General features: G+C 35.2%; 1 protein-coding gene and 1 long non-coding RNA gene across 6 annotated transcripts in view; both read right to left on the reverse strand.

The window, feature by feature from the left end:
* Positions 1-2226: 2226 nt before the first annotated feature.
* Positions 2227-6969, reverse strand: LOC147762885 (uncharacterized). Its single transcript, XR_015333609.1, has 3 exons — positions 6835-6969; positions 3388-3480; positions 2227-2982 (listed from the first exon to the last, which is right to left on the reverse strand). It is a non-coding gene; the product is annotated as an uncharacterized LOC147762885 (long non-coding RNA).
* Positions 6970-8029: 1060 nt separating this feature from the next.
* The window catches only part of LOC106151821 (patatin-like phospholipase domain-containing protein 7), a 37934-nt gene continuing 29824 nt past the window's right edge, over positions 8030-16139 (reverse strand). For all 5 annotated transcript variants that reach the window (XM_087008572.1, XM_087008568.1, XM_087008569.1 and 2 more), the window contains 2 exons: positions 9393-9577; positions 8030-9131 (listed from right to left, as the gene is read on the reverse strand). In XM_087008572.1, the coding sequence (XP_086864698.1) occupies positions 9045-9131; positions 9393-9577 (272 nt within the window). In that variant the 3' untranslated portion in view covers positions 8030-9044. The remainder of the gene's footprint in view (positions 9132-9392; positions 9578-16139) is intronic.

A 16139-nucleotide genomic window follows, 5' to 3' on the forward strand; every position in this document is an offset into this window, starting at 1 on the left:
ACCACGTGGCCTCCATGGATGGCTATACTTTGTTAAAATCGCTAAAAAGATTTTGACAAAAAACCAAAAAAAAAAAAAAAAAACAAAAAAAAACAGGGACTAACTTTGAATGTAAAAATAGATTCATTAACCATTGGCAAGTATGGGAAAATTGTTGTTTACGCCAGGAAAATGTTGGCCGAAACAAAGAGTTATTATCCCTTTAAGTATTTTATATATGCTGTTGTTTGAAGGTTTGTAAGATAAATGTTTTTGTTAGGCTACATTAAAATGTTTCTTACTGCAAGGAAAGATAAGTGTAACTTGTATGGCTTGGGGGGGGGGGGGGGGGGTTAGAGGCCATATCTCAAAGTGGAACATTACCTATTTTTTCTATACGTTAGAAATGGAATTCGTGTATTTTGAATATTTATCTTATTTTCTGAAGGTCCATTATAACTTGCCACGCTGTTGTGTTTTATGGAATAAATATTAGGCCTACGGAAGAATAAAAACTAGCTGTTGAAATATTACATTGTGTTTTGACCATTAGGCCTATATGATAATAATATTGATACTATAATTATCAAATAATTCATAAATCAATTAGTTAATGAATAATAAGGTAAATAAATAATTATAAAAGCGGTGGACCTACGTCGGCCCAACCGCTACTGTAGTTGATGGGCCGACGTACAGGTAGTTGGTGTCGGCGGCCCAACGTCGGCCCACCACCGACATGCTATCTGGGACGTGTTTTCGCTGGATATGTGATCTTCTCCTGTGGTTTTCAGTATACACTATACACGGTTTGCTTGTACATACCCTAAGTTTAAACTTCGGTGGCGTCGGTAATAGTCGTTTCTCACCCCTCGCTTGTATTACCCCTGTCGATCGCCACCCATGCAGGAGCTGCCAATATTATATGTATTGCAGTAACATGCATGTAAACATTGTTGTGTTAAGGTGTCTAAGGTCATGGTAGTGAAACAAACGCTGTTTTGATGTTACTAAGGTAACATATTTGTGTGTCGTTTCAGTATTTAGTGACGCCCCTCTGATTAAGCAAGAGTATGCAAAGAGATGGTTTAGAATAATCAAGATGACGGTCAAAAAATAAGTAAACGTTCTGTATTTACAGTTATTATTAGTTGACGTCACACGTACATCTTAGCAACCGGCAAATATTAGTATATGAGATAAGCGGCGAGGTCAACATGTCGGACTGCATTGACTTTACCATCTCCCTAGGATTACCCCTGGTTGTACGTAAATGTCGTCAGATTTTGTCCGATCATATCATACTTCACAGTGCTTGACCACTTGTGTCAATGAGCGCCAGTGTGGCCCGTCTTGGGAATATGTTACTCCAGCATCATATGGTCAAAGCGGCGCTGTATGCTGACGATTTTTTTCACAGGTAGTTATTTGGACGATGTGCTGGGAGGGAACGCAGGGGCGGATTTAGGCCGCCTTCTGGGTCTTCTGGAAGACGGTCAGATTTTCAAGTTTACATTGATGGGTGTCTAATTTTTTCTGTCGGAAGACCGTCAAAAATAAAGGGCGAATCAACAAAGATAATTTGGAAGACTGTCAGAAAATGTCTCTGGATCCGCCCCTGGAACGATATCATAGAAAGCGATTATAAAGTGGTGACTGAGGATGGTCGCCATGAGTTTTTTTGAGTCGGTGATAGATGGCTTTTCTTTTGCACAACACAGTGAAAAATCATCAAGGATAAGTCAAAAGAAAACGTCCCAACTGTGGTTTGTGAAAATGACATTCAAGTGAACGTCTGTCCTCACTGCCGAAGGGCATAATATTAATACATAAACGTTTGGACCCCCCTGCCCTTTGGTCCCATAAACATATGCATTGAGACAGTGCCTAAGCTTTGTGACTGGTTTTAAATTTCTTTAAGTAATGCCACGACATGTCAGTTTACTAAATACTCGTTATAAATTTCTTTATCTTGGAAATCTCCATTTTTATTTTCAGGATTATTTTGACACATACTAACATTTCTTATTTGTCGGTAAACAAGTGCACAGTGCTAAACATTAAGAATAATTTTTATTCATTCATAAATATATTTATGTACAAAATATATCAGAAATTTTAGCATTAACTGAGCTCTTTAAAGTGAAACAAATAAAGATGAGAATTTTGAATTTCAAACTATTATTTACTATATTAACTTAAAATATCTTTTAAGTCAACTCTATACTCAAGCATCATGATAGTAGCATCTGTGAGTAAAACCATTTTATTATATCAATAGAACAAAAACAAAATTTTACACACAAGCAGTAATTAATGAAGTCATAAGAATGATTAAGTTGCTATAGTTCCAGTTTTATGCAGTCTGTGTTGGAATTTTTTTCAACCGTGCAAATAGAAATAATTATATTCTTTTTTATCTGACTTGCTGATACCAGTCTGCGCCAGATACTATTCCACTCACAGGCCAGCAAGGTCTGAGAATCTAATGGGCTGAATGAAAAAAAAAAAAAACCCTAGAAGATAAAGTGGCTGATTCTTACAAATAGGATAAAAAACATGGGATTTTCAAAAGGTTATTATAAATCAAGACAACACTTAGTAAGAACATTTATAAAATGAACTGGAGTACATGTTACAGCTGAAAAAATTAACTGGGCCAGTAAGTGACTGCTTTAAAGAAATTTCACTGAAACAGTCCAAATTTTACTGGCAATCAAGTAGACTGTTATACCATGGCACTCAACAAATTATATATATAGGTTTTAAATTTTTTTCCATGTGACAGTAACATAAAATTTATGTCAACTTTTGAAATGTATAGAGTCAGTTAAGTGACTGAAAATATTTTAAAATGTCATGAAGGAACACTATTAATTTAATGCAAGCTCTGTTGGCCAGTCTTATCCAGTTTCTTCTCCAAAAAAGACAACTCAAGTGAGAATTTCTTCAGGGCCTTTTCTTCTGCCTGCCAATGCCATGCCACTCAGAAAAGAGAGAAACCTGAAGGTTAGAAAAAAAAACATAAAAATAGCATTATGAACTACTAGTCTCCATGTAGACGTTATGGTATTACGCAGTGAAGTTTAATGTGTCTTGTTATGACTTGACTGAAATAATGTTCACCACATAAATGAACAATTTACAACTAAATTTATGTAGAATATCAAGATTCATAATCACAAGCTAATAACCCCAAGAAATTGAAAGAAATTGTACTTATTACAAGAAATTATTTAAATCTGCCCTGGTTCCTACTCTTCTGACAGGACAAAAAGGGGATTTCAGAGAGGCTGGTTGCTAAAAGGAAAATGTCCAAGGTTGTTGTATTTTGAAAAAAAATTAAAAAGGGTACTGTTGTTAGTGAATGTTTAATGCATCTTAGGCATTATGACAAAAGTAACTTACCCCAGACACGCTGACCTCCTTTTTTCATTGACATTTTTAAATTTTTTCCAGCCTGACCATAATTCATATATTCAATGCAGCCTTCTCCCATATCTATAATAGAAGAAAAAAAAAACTTAAGTGTTAAGATATGCATGTAAAATTCAATTTTGAGAGAATTTCTGTTTCCACACATCAAGATGAAATATTTACTTTCAAGTAATGAATAAACCTTAATAGAGTTCTATTCTTTTGTAACCACCAAGGCAAAGCTTCTTTCTTAAAATGAACTGAAACATCCAAGCTTGCCACCTAACATGCCAAATTAGTGAAGTATAATTAAAGTAGAGAAGCAAGTACCCCTTAATTATAGAGGTGTCTTACACAATAAGGTGTGTCTTACACACCTTGACTCAAAGGGAGATGTGTAGTGAGATAACAGGTAAAGTAATTGGTATAGCCTAGGTGAACTTAAAACCTGTAGACTTTAAATTAAAAGCACCAGGATTCATGTATGTTCTTTTTTCAAAGGTTTAATATAAATTAAATCACATATATGTAAAAAGAAGACTAAATAAGTTAAAAATAACTATGCCATGAAGTCAAACTTCATGTTAGACCGCCATGATGGAAAATGCTGGGTGGAGGCAATATTTTCCAGTCAAAAAAACTGAGCACTTTACTTTAACAACAAAGTTACCACTCCAAAGCCACCCACCATGGTGAGAAGAAAAATGATGACCAACTGTCATGATAAGTCTTTTTAGATTTAAACATGAAAAAGGTAAAGGCCAAAATGGTACATTTACCCATAACACTAGAGTAAAAAATTGGTATTCTGAACAAATCAGGTTATTTTTTTCAAGAAATATTGGAGCAGTATCCATGCAATATATACCACGCCACGACCAAGATGTTCAAGAATCTAAACACACCAAATTTTTTTATAATCTTGCATTTGAAAAGTACAAAAAGCGGTAAGGCTTTTGGCCGTAACAAGCGTAACACTTTTTGATCGGAACTCATGAAAATTGTCAATTGTCGTATCCAAGCTAGACCACATGTAAAATCGCAAAAAAAACAATACTGCTCAAGCGTGTTGCAAACATAACAATTAGTTAAATTTTATGACTGTCATGTGACACAAGTTTCAACAAGGCAGCAAAGCTGTCAAATGTACAGACAAAAAGCAGGAAATAACAAAATAGGCTACTGTCAATTCTGATGCAAAAGTACATTATGTTAAACTGCAAATTCAACATCAAATTTTATGCTCAACAGGTAATACCAATGTAAGTAAAATGTGAAACAAGCATAAGGCTTCAGGCCCATGGGAGTTCAAGTTCACACTTTGAAAATGTAAAACTTCCAGAAAAAGAAGTCAATTAGACTGCTTTTCCAACTCAGGCTGCATTTTAGTCCTGTATTTCTTTTTTGAAAGTTTGGCAATCATAAGTAACATGGTTTTCCCATAATGGTCATCATGGCAGCAGCACCCAAAATTGTGTTTTCTTCTATTCTGATGCAATATTAAATAATGGTTAACAGCATAATGACAATCAATTTTTAATAACAAAATATATGTATCATGGATTTTCAGAAAATGTGACTAGCCTGGGTCTTCAAGCCTGTGGAACTTCAAAGTCACACCTTGAAAATGCCAATATGTGAAAAATTAAATTTTCACAAAAAAAACTGTTTATCTGGCAGATTGCATTGCCTACTGAAGCTGTATTTTAGTCCCATGTTTCTTTCCTGTAAGTTTGAGAACAGTAAGTGACATGGTTTTTCTTAAAAGGTAATCATGGGAGCAGTGCCGAAAATAGGTTTTTTTCAAATTTTGATGCAATATTACATAATGTTTAACAGCATAATGACCATCAATTTTTAATAATAAAATATTAGTATCATGGATATTCAGAAAATGTGACTAGCAAAGGTCTTCAGGCCCATGGAACTTTAAAGTCACAACTTGAAAATGCCAAAATGTAAACAAGACAGCACTGTTCTGAAATGTTTTTTTCCCCATTTTTAACAATTTTTAACCTAAAACAAAATTAACAGTTTACTGCCATTTTTATATGATCAACTAAGAAAATTGATAAGATGAGAAAAGTATCAATAGAGCAGTGTTAAATGTCCAATTTCTTCCATTCTGAGATTCTGAACATAGTGAATGATTGAATCTGACAAATTGCAATGATATGAGTTTATTTCCATTTTTGAAACTTGATTAAACAATACACGATAACATGTTTACCATCATTTTTACAAAATCAACTAACAATGTTGTAAAGATGCAGGAAATGTCAAACAAACACTTTCACGTATCTTATTAGTTTAATAATGAGACTGTTAACATGCCTAAAAATTGAATCTGAGGAAATGTGAAAAAACAGCATACCTTCTAAAATAATGGCACGATTATGCTGATTTACAAACTCAACCTGCATTTTTGTAAAATTGACCACTCCTGTGACTTTCATGACAATTGGCCCATCTGTTTTTCTTATATTGTGTTTACAGTGTTGCATATATGCTGAAAAGTGTAAAAAACAGCATAACTAGTAAAATGGTGGCCCGATCATGCCGATTTTCGAAATTGACCTGCATTTTAGTAAGATTGATTACTCCTGTGAGTTTCATGACAACAGGTCTATTGGTTTTCCTTGAAATGTGTTAACAGTGTTGCATATATGTTGAAAAGTGAAAAAACAGCATAACTACTAAAATAGTGGCCCGATCATGCCGATTTTCGAACTTGATCTGCGTTTTAGTAAGACTGATTACTCCTGTGAGTTTCATGACAACAGGCCTATCGGTTTTCCTTGAAATGTGTTAACAGTGTTGCATATATGCTAAAAAGTGAAAAAACGGCATAAATTCTACAATAATGGCCCGATCATGCTGATTTTCGAACTTGACCTGCGTTTTATGAATATAGGTCAGCTCTGTAAATATGAAGCCAAAAAGTAAAACTGTCTTCCACTTATGGTGTTAACGCTGAAAGTGCACGGCGACTGCGACAGCGACGGCGACATGATCGGCGACGGCGACGGCGACGACAGACGCAGGTGATGGCAATATGTACAGACACATCTGTGTCTGTACATAAAAAGTAGGAGGAAAATGTCTTTTGGAGTAATTTTTTTTCGAAATATTAACAAGATGGCGGCTTAAGCATCTGCTTGTTATTCGGCTACTGAAAGTGCACCTAAGTTTTATTCTTTGCTATTGCCACAAATTACTTAACAATTGCAACTGTATAAAGACCAAACTTTCTTCATCTGATACTATATTTATAGGTACTTGTTATGAGTGGAAAATATTTTTCGTGCAATATTTATTCTCCACACACCACCTCGCGAGATCAACGTGTAGCTGGACACTTACACAGTGAGACCCTACGACATAAAAGTTGCAATTTATCTTCATATTTCGTGTAGTTATGCATTTAAAAGCACTTACCTGTTTTTTGAAAACCTTGTCCAACGTAATATCATATAAATTCTGTATTTCTCTCATTTTTTAGAAACTTGGGACTCCGTTTCTGTTTCGGTCCTCAAAAATCAACAGACGAAGGCACAGATACTAACAAACGAGATTTAAACGAGAGTAACAATTAAGCGTAACAGAGATAGGCATCCATTATTCTCTGGGTTCTATTCATTCCGACCAATGAGAGACCGTAATATGGGCTCCGCCCCCACGCGTGTAATCTCCTTCTGTTATGACTCCTTGGTTCTTTCGAACCCCCCTGGCTACAGGCCTGAAATAACAGAAAGCTGCCTTGAATGATTTCCTATCATATTTGAAACAAATATAGCCTTATTCCACCAAGGTGGCTCGTGGGACACTGAAATTTCAAAATGCACATAACTCTATAAGTAGACATTGTTTTAAAGAAACTTGAGCACATCTTTGGGTTTTTAGGAGGAAAAAACATTACTTTATAGTATAAATTTGAATGGGATCTTGTTTATCTGTATCAGCTTTCAGCATTTTCTGGTAAAATACAACTTTATGTATTCTTTAAAACAAAATTTTGTACTACTACTACTACTACTATACCTGAATAGTCAAATTTAGCTTGAGAAAAGTAACCCTTTACCTCCAAGGGGTCTTTTTTATGCAATAAAACCAACATTAAATTGGAAGGAGTAAATTGAACAAAGTGCATTTGCCCTTTGTGCAACAGGTTAAAAAAAATTGCCAGTAACAGTGGACTGCTTGATTTGTGCTTCACAACCAAGTATACTTAAGTAGAATTATAAGTTTTTTTTATCTGTTGAATTAAGCAATGCTATTTAGTGTTTATAGCTTAAAAAGTAGTGAGAGCAGTGGAAGATATTTGTTGGTGCCCTTGCCATCAGACGGCATAAAATGAATTGATGATTAATTTAAAGTAAGATATCTTCCGACTAAGCCTCCTGCCCAAAAATGTTTGATAAAGATGGATTCTTTTGTTTTATTTCTTAATTGCATCAACTTCACACAGTGTTAATTTCCATAGGTTATTCTCATATCACACAGTAATACTGTGATGATCTGATGCATACCTTCAGCACCAAAACACATAAATACAAAGATCTAGCCCCTTTACACACAAAAAAGTTTTTAATAATAGCAACACTGTATAATTGACATGAGTGCTTTCTATTCCTTTTGACAATGGATGTTTTAGTGCAAAATAAGCCCAAGTCTCTGCATACTCTGTCTGGCAAGTGTGACAATTATCAAACAGTACACCATGAACAGTGCACTGCTTGGTGCATCAAATCTGGAGAAGATAAGCCGGGTGTTCGGCCTGTAATATCTCTGATGATGAGGGCCTTGTGTTAGACCCTTGACAGATTTCAATGAGGCAAAAGTGCAAGATGTGTAGTATGTACTACTCACACCACTGACCTGGCACTGCACCATAAGCAATCAAATCCAAGCACTTTATATTTAACAAGTGCAAAGGCACAATCCACACAGTGCAGAGTATAACTGGGTGTATCTCAAACATGCACAAATATTTAAAATACCCAAGCCCAGCAGAGCATTGTGAAAACAAGCAATTACGTGGCTAAAAATGGCATTGAAGTGTCTCTGCCTCCCCATATATACATATACATGTACATTACATTATAAAGATATACATTAACATATAGAGAAGTATATATGAGCTTGTGCACATGTGCAGGCTTTGTGGAGCATCATACAGACATAGTGATAGATGTCAATGTATTTCTAGAATGTAGCAGTCCAGGTGCTCAACTTCAATAAACAGTTGTCAGGCCAATCATTTCAAAATACTAATGCTTAGTATTAGTATATTATTTGTAGCTGACTGCTGACCACTCTTCTCACAGGTTCTTGGCATATTCATCTGGGTAACAATCCTCCTAGACTTACAAACTTGCATTGAAAATTACTTGTTTTTATCCTTTATTACAGTTCAAACTTGGTGTGCATTACTGGCCATTGTTTCTTTGGAAATGAGTAAAGTACTCTGCCAACTGTCAAAAACCACAGGCTCTGTGCATACAAGAAATGTCTATTTCCACAGTCATCCAACCACAGATTTTTACATGGCCTTGCAATAGCCAGTGTTTCTGTGGCCCCTGGTTTTTACCCCAAGATTCCTTCAGATGTTTATAAAGGCTGACACGGTCTAGTGAGATTTCTTAAGATCAGTCCTTGCGAACAGTCTTGACTTTTGTGGCTGATGAAGATAGTCTCGACGCTGGATGGTTTCTTTTTCTTAGACCCTGACTCACCTGTGCAGAAAAAATAAGATAAAGACAAAAGTTGAAACAACTGGGCATTTTTTTTTCTGCTTTGATTAGCCACAGTTTAACTTTTATATTAAATAAACACTAAGTTACCACTTGCATAAAAATGTGTTAACACTTTAAAAAACAGCTTTGTTTCTTCACTTAATCACACCGTTAACATGCAATAATCATAAGGTACAAAATTAATCTACAAGATAGCTCCATTCAGAAGAAGTGTATGGACACCCGGGTTGATGCACATACCCTGTGACCAGGAGAATGCTTTGGTTTAAGTCTCCCAGCAGACGCTGAGGTTGTAAGTTGCTGAGGTTCCATTCTGTCCTTCTCCTCCTCTTCTTCCTCATCTTCATACTCTTCTCCATCCTCATCCTCTCCCTCCTCCACAACCTCTATTATGTCATCGCCATCCTCATCCATGTCTTCAGAATCTACAACAATAAGATGTACTTTAAAGTACACAATCACTACATAACTATACCGACAAGTATAAATGATTTAACATGTACATGTTCAAATCACATCCACATGCAAGTAAGCACTACCATAGATCACATTAATTAGTACCACCAGCGTGTACGCTGGCGGTACTCATGGTTTTAGTCCCGACCCGTCTCGTCCGGCTGTGCCGGCTCCGTTGGCTCCGCCGGCTCCGTAAGCTCCGCCGGCTCCGCGTACTGGCGCCGGATACAAGTCACCGTTACCGCTTCTCCTCCTAGACCGCAAAGACCCCTGTCCCCATCTTTTGGATTTAGGTCACATATAACCTCAACTTGAACCCCCAGGTTTTTTTTGTCTCAGTCGGTGCATTAACCTGGGCGTGACGCTCGTTGAAATGCACCCTTGTCAAAATTTTTGAAAATTCAATGCCAATTATCTACCCTACGGAAGGAATTATGGGAAAAATTTCTACAGACGGCTTTTCAAAAGTCATATGTGTAGATTTCAAATATGCCCTTGGATTTGACCTTTGACCTTTATTTCAAGGTCAAACGGGCCAAAATTTTCAAAAAAATGAATTTTTTTATGAAAAAATATTATTTGCGCTGTTATTCAGACACTACAAAGACTTAACCAATGATATTATTGGAAAGTGTTACCCTTTGGGTCATCTTTCATCTCCGTGAATTTGGGGTCAATCGGTGCATTTTCACGGGAGAAGCGGCCATAAGATACTGAAACTGAAAACTGTCTCTAATTCGGGAACCATTAATGCTAGCGACCCGTTCTTTTTTGCATTTTGTAGAGCATGTAAAGCCCAACATTGAAGGTGGTCTCCGTTTTTATGTACAGACACAGATGTGTCTGTACATATTGCCATCATCTGCGTCTGTCGTCGCCGTCGCTGTCGCCGTCGCCGTTGGCGTGCACTTTCACCGTAAACACGATAAGTGAAAAACTGTTTTACCTTTTGGCTTGAAAGTTACAGAACTGATGAATATTCATAATACGCCGGTCAAGTTCGAAAATCAGCATGATCGGGCTATTTGTAGGGAATTTATGCTTTTTTTTCACTTTTTTCAGTATATATGCAACACCGTAAACACGATAAGTGGAAAACCGTTTTACCTTTTGGTTTGAAACATACAGAACTGATGAATATTCATAATACGCCGGTCAAGTTCGAAAATCAGCATGATCGGGCTATTTGTAGGGAATTTATGCTTTTTTTTCACTTTTTTCAGCATATATGCAACACCGTAAACATGATAAGTGGAACACCATTTTACCTTTTGGCTTGAAAGTTTCAGAACTGATGAATATTCATAATACGCCGGTCAAGTTCGAAAATCAGCATGATCGGGTCATTTTTATGGAAGTTTAGCTGTTTTTTTTTCACTTTTTCCAACATATATGCAACACTGATAACACAATATAAGAAAAACAGATAGGCCAATTGTCATAATACTTACAGGAGTAGTCAATCTTACCAAAAAGCAGGTTGAGTTCGAAAATCAGCATAATCGGGCTATTATTTTAGAAGTTATGCTGTTTTTTTTTTTCACATTTCCTCAGATTCAATTCTTAAGCATGTTAACAGTCTCTTTATTTAACTAATAAGATACGTAAAAGTGTTTGTTTGATATTTCCTGCATCTTTACAACATTGTTAGTTGATTATGTAAAAATGATGGTAAACTTGATATTGTGTACTGTATAATAAAGTGTCAAAAATGGAAATAAACTCATATCATTGCAGTTTGTCAGATTCAATCATCCACTATGTTCAGAATCTCAGAATGGAGGAAATCTGACATTTAACACTGTTCTTTTGATACTTTTCCCATCTCATCAATTTTTTTAGTTGGTCATATAAAAATGGCAGTAAAATGTTTATTTTGTTTTATGTTCAAAAAGTGTTAAAAATAGAAATGAACCCATTTCAGAATAGTGCTGTCTTGTTTACATTTTGGCATTTTCAAGATGTGACTTTGAAGTTCCATGGGCCTGAAGACCTTTGCTAGTCACATTTTCTGAATATCTGTGATACATATAATTTATTATTAAAAATTGATGGTCATTAAGCTGTTAAAAATTATGTAATATTGCATCAAAATTTGAAGAAACCCCTATTTTGGGCACTGCTCCCTTGATGACCATTTAAGGAAAATCATGTCACTTACTGTTCTCAAACTTACAGGAAAGAAACATGGGACTATAATACAGCTTCAGTAGGCAATGCAGTCTGTTTGATATATATATATATATATATATATATATATATATATATATATATATATATCAGTCATTCTTTGCTAGTGGTTACAAAATGTTGAATTTGACCGAAAATTTCAAACTTTCTCTGGGAAGCTGTAATTTTGCAATGTGATAGCTACACCATCACAGTTTATCATTTCATCAAAAGGGAAACAGCAGATGCCCTTGTCAGGGCACACAAGAGAGTTGAACAGCTATACCTTCCAAATCCAAGACGCGTTACATGGGAGATATATTTGGCACTAAAACTAATGAAAATCTAATGGAATGTTTTTAGTTTTAGTTTAAATCATAAGGGGGTGTTGTCTCAATGCTTTAAAATTGGTTTTGAAGAATTTAATCCACATTTCATAATTAATAAAAATGGTGAATATGTGGGTCACGGTAATGTTAGTGTCGCAGGTACAAAAACTTTTTATAATCATGTAAATAATAAAATATTTTTGCTATTATCCACATACACTTCAATCATGAGGGGAACATCACTCTCACATGCTTTGAAAATGGAATTGGCAAACACAGAGGAATAATGCACATATTTTGTTTACTGTAACTCTGTCACGTGGGACACACACTGAACAAAGTTGATCTAAAGAATGTTCTAGATTGTAGTTCTTTATCGGAATTATTATTATTTTTTATTATTTTAACACAATAAAGTTCAGTTAAATACAAAATTTAACAAAATGAAGTCCAGTGTAACACAAAGTTCAGTATTATAACATTCTTCCTGGTGATATCTGCTCTGTGCTCACCAAGGCATCCACTCTTGGGATTCTGAAAAAAATCAAAAATCATGGATAACCTATGACCACAAATAGTTTATTGCTTATTCAAACAAAGTACAGTGCATTATGAGTGGCAAACACCCATTACTGACACACATTTTCTTCACCCATTTTCGGTGCTTCATTGCATAACGTAAGTGTTGCGAGTAATCCATTATTGCTGTTTTTACAGACGGTTAAATTTTAAACGCACTGAATACAGTGTAGCAGTTAAATCAAGACAAAACTAAAAAAAGTCATTCAATTTCAATGATTGAGTTTTCGAGAACAAGAGAACATGAATACGGTGTCGCCGCGTTACCATGTTCAATATGAACTTTAGTCCCCCATGTGACACAGACGCAAAACGAAAGTTCAGACGAAGTCGCCCTATACTTATCGAATGGTAATAATCAATCGGTAGGGCCTACACATATATGTTGAAACAATTGAAGAAAAATGAAACGAAACTCAGTATTTCTCACCTTCATACAAAGAAGATCCCTATAAACAGTCCTGTGGCAGTTAAATCGAGGGAATTACACCTGTGCCCTGCATCCGATCAAGAAAGCGTCACTGCATTACACGTATCAGAATGGGGCACCCGCCAGTTTGAGCTGGTTTTTTTAGTGTGCAAAAGAAGCCATTCGTGTGTGAGACGTCATCAGTTAGTGAGTATGGAAGAAGATCGCTATTGATGTATAATTTTCACGCGGCATTTTAAAGTCGTCTGATAAAAATCGATCTCTGAAGTTTCAGCGTAACGAACGTTACATTGGGACGGGGTGTAGAAAAATCAACATGTTGAGCAAGAAATGTGAAATTCTTAAGAAAACTGATATTATCATGGACTTTGTGACTCAAACTAACCGACCTACTACTTTGGACGATTGAACAGTTTTAATACGGAAAGATAGGATTAGATGAAATTTTCATCGGGGTGGGACACCGCATGTATCGTAAATTACGCTAATTTTGTGATCATTTTTCAGTGACTTCAAATAAATTTTTATTTAAATAACTATTTGCACATTCTGTTTATTATATCTTCTTGCAGTAGATGTATTTCCTGCTTCAATAATCCCTTCAAACCCTAAACAAACTGTTCTTAAATAGAGGTAGGGTCAAAATTCCACAAAAAAGGACGCTATTTTGAGGGTAAATTCGATATATTTTCTGCTTTTTCTCTTATTTTGCTTTTATAACAGCATCCCCCTTGCTCATGCAGCTTCTTTGATTTGTTATTGAAACATACACAACGATGTCATGAGAATTTGGTTGGCTATCTAAATTCAAATTACATTCTTGTTATGGCCCCCCCCCCCCCCCCCCCCGCAGTGCACCACTAGCAAAGAATGACTGATATATATTTTGGCAGTTAAACAGTTTTTTGTGAAAATTTAATTTTTCACATGTTGGCATTTTCAAGGTGTGACTTTGAAGTTCCATGATCTTGAAGACCTTTGCTTGTCACATTTTCTAAATGTCCATGTTACTAATATTCTATTATTAAAATATAGATGGTCATTTTGCTGTAAAGCATTATGTAATGTTGCATCAAAATAGAAGAAAACACAATTTTTGATGCTGCTGCCATGATGACCATTATAAAAAAACTGTGTTACTCATGACTGTCAAACCTTTAAAAAAGAAACACTGAACTAAAATGCAGCCTGAGTTGGAAATTTGCTTCTTTTTCTGGAAGTTATACATTTGAGTGAAATATTCATTATCTTTTTGGCATATTCATAGTGGGACTTGGAGCTCCCATGGATATGAAGGCGAATGGTAATCAAATTTTCTACATGTCCATGCTATTTATAGTCAATAATCAAAAATTGGTGATAATTATTCTACAATTTATTATGTAATGTTACATCAAAATTGACAACAATCTTTCTGCGCTGCTACTGCAAACATTATGAAAAGAAAATTGTGTTACTTATTATTATTTTTAACTTCCAAGTATGATTTCAAGGATTGGCATGCAGTTCAAATTAGAAAGCCAGGTCAATTGGGTTATTGTTTATTATTGAATAATTTATGCAGTTTTGTGTGAAATTTTCATTTTTCTCATTCTGGCACTTTCTTAGTATAAACTTGAACTTTGATGGGCCTGAAGCCTTATGCTCCTACTTTAGTTGGTGTTACCTGTTGTACATAATTAAAATTTGATGTTGACTGTGCAGTTAAACATAATGTATTAATGCATCAGAATTGGTAGTCTCCTATTTTGTTTTGTGCTTTTCTTAAGATGTGACTTATGGGCCTAAAAGGCCTTTGAGAGGGTCAGTCTGTAAATTTCCCTTGGGTATCACTTAGCTGAGCTCTGAGTTATAATGTCATTTGCCTAATTGATTATTAATAGGCCATTAAATGAGATTACATAAAGCACACTTGTTGATATCTCCCTGTAAACTCCCAAAGGTTAAGCTCTCTGCTAGATTAATAATAAGGAAGCAGTGATAATTATGGAGGTAAATTATTCAGGTAATTATATATATATATATATATATATATATATATATATATATATCAAACACAAAGATGAAAAGTTTGAATAGCAGCATCATTGGAATTATATTTACCTCAGGCTCTGCAAAGGAGGTTATATTTTCACCCCTGTTTGTCTGTCATCAACATTACTCAAAAAGTTATAGACCAATTTCGCTGAAATTTTCAGGAACTGTCAGAAGTGGGCCAATGATTAGTTTTTGGTGGTGGTTTGGCTCAATTATCAATCAATAATAATCAACAATTGCTGCCTTGGCAGAGGTCTGCACTCTCGGAGTGCTTTTCTAGTTTTGTTATGTTTTCCTTTATAATTTTTTCTCAAACACTTGCATTTGTGACTTTAAACTCAAATCCGCTCGAGGCTCTGCAAAATTTTCCGTATTTCCACAGAAGCAGTTGTATTGTTTTTATGTCTTTAAACATTATGTAATATTATTTTATGCACTGTCATCATTTTTCAAATATTGAGACTTTCATCGTGCGACTTTGGTCTCTCATGGACCTGAAACTGTAATCTTATTGAAGGGGTGGATTGAGACCATCTTCTGGGTCTTCCGGAAGACAGTCAAGTTATTAAGTTTATATTGACTGGTATCTATTTTTTTCTGTTGGAAGACCATCAAAGTGGAGGATGAATCAACATAGATACTTTGGAATACTGTCAGAAAATATCTCAGGGTCCGCTCCTGTTATTGACCATGTTACCTGTTGTGTATGATTAAAATTCAGTGTTGACTGGCAGTGCTATTATAAGCATTATTTATTAATGCATCAAAATTGACAAAATGACCTTTTTTGCATCTTTATTTTCTGTTTTTTGTCTGTACATTTGACAGCTTTGCTGCCTTGTTTTGTATTTCATACGATTTTTGTATTATGCTGTATTAAAGAGTACATTATGGTGACACATTATTGTAACTCGGAATTGTAACATTTAGTCCCTTATATCTCCAAAACTGGCAGAGATAGGTCAATAGTTATTATTTAAGTTGAAT

This window comes from Lingula anatina, chromosome 3 (assembly GCF_051362555.1).
Source record: "Lingula anatina isolate TDL-2025a chromosome 3, LinAna3.0, whole genome shotgun sequence".
Lineage (NCBI taxonomy): Eukaryota > Metazoa > Brachiopoda > Lingulata > Lingulida > Lingulidae > Lingula > Lingula anatina.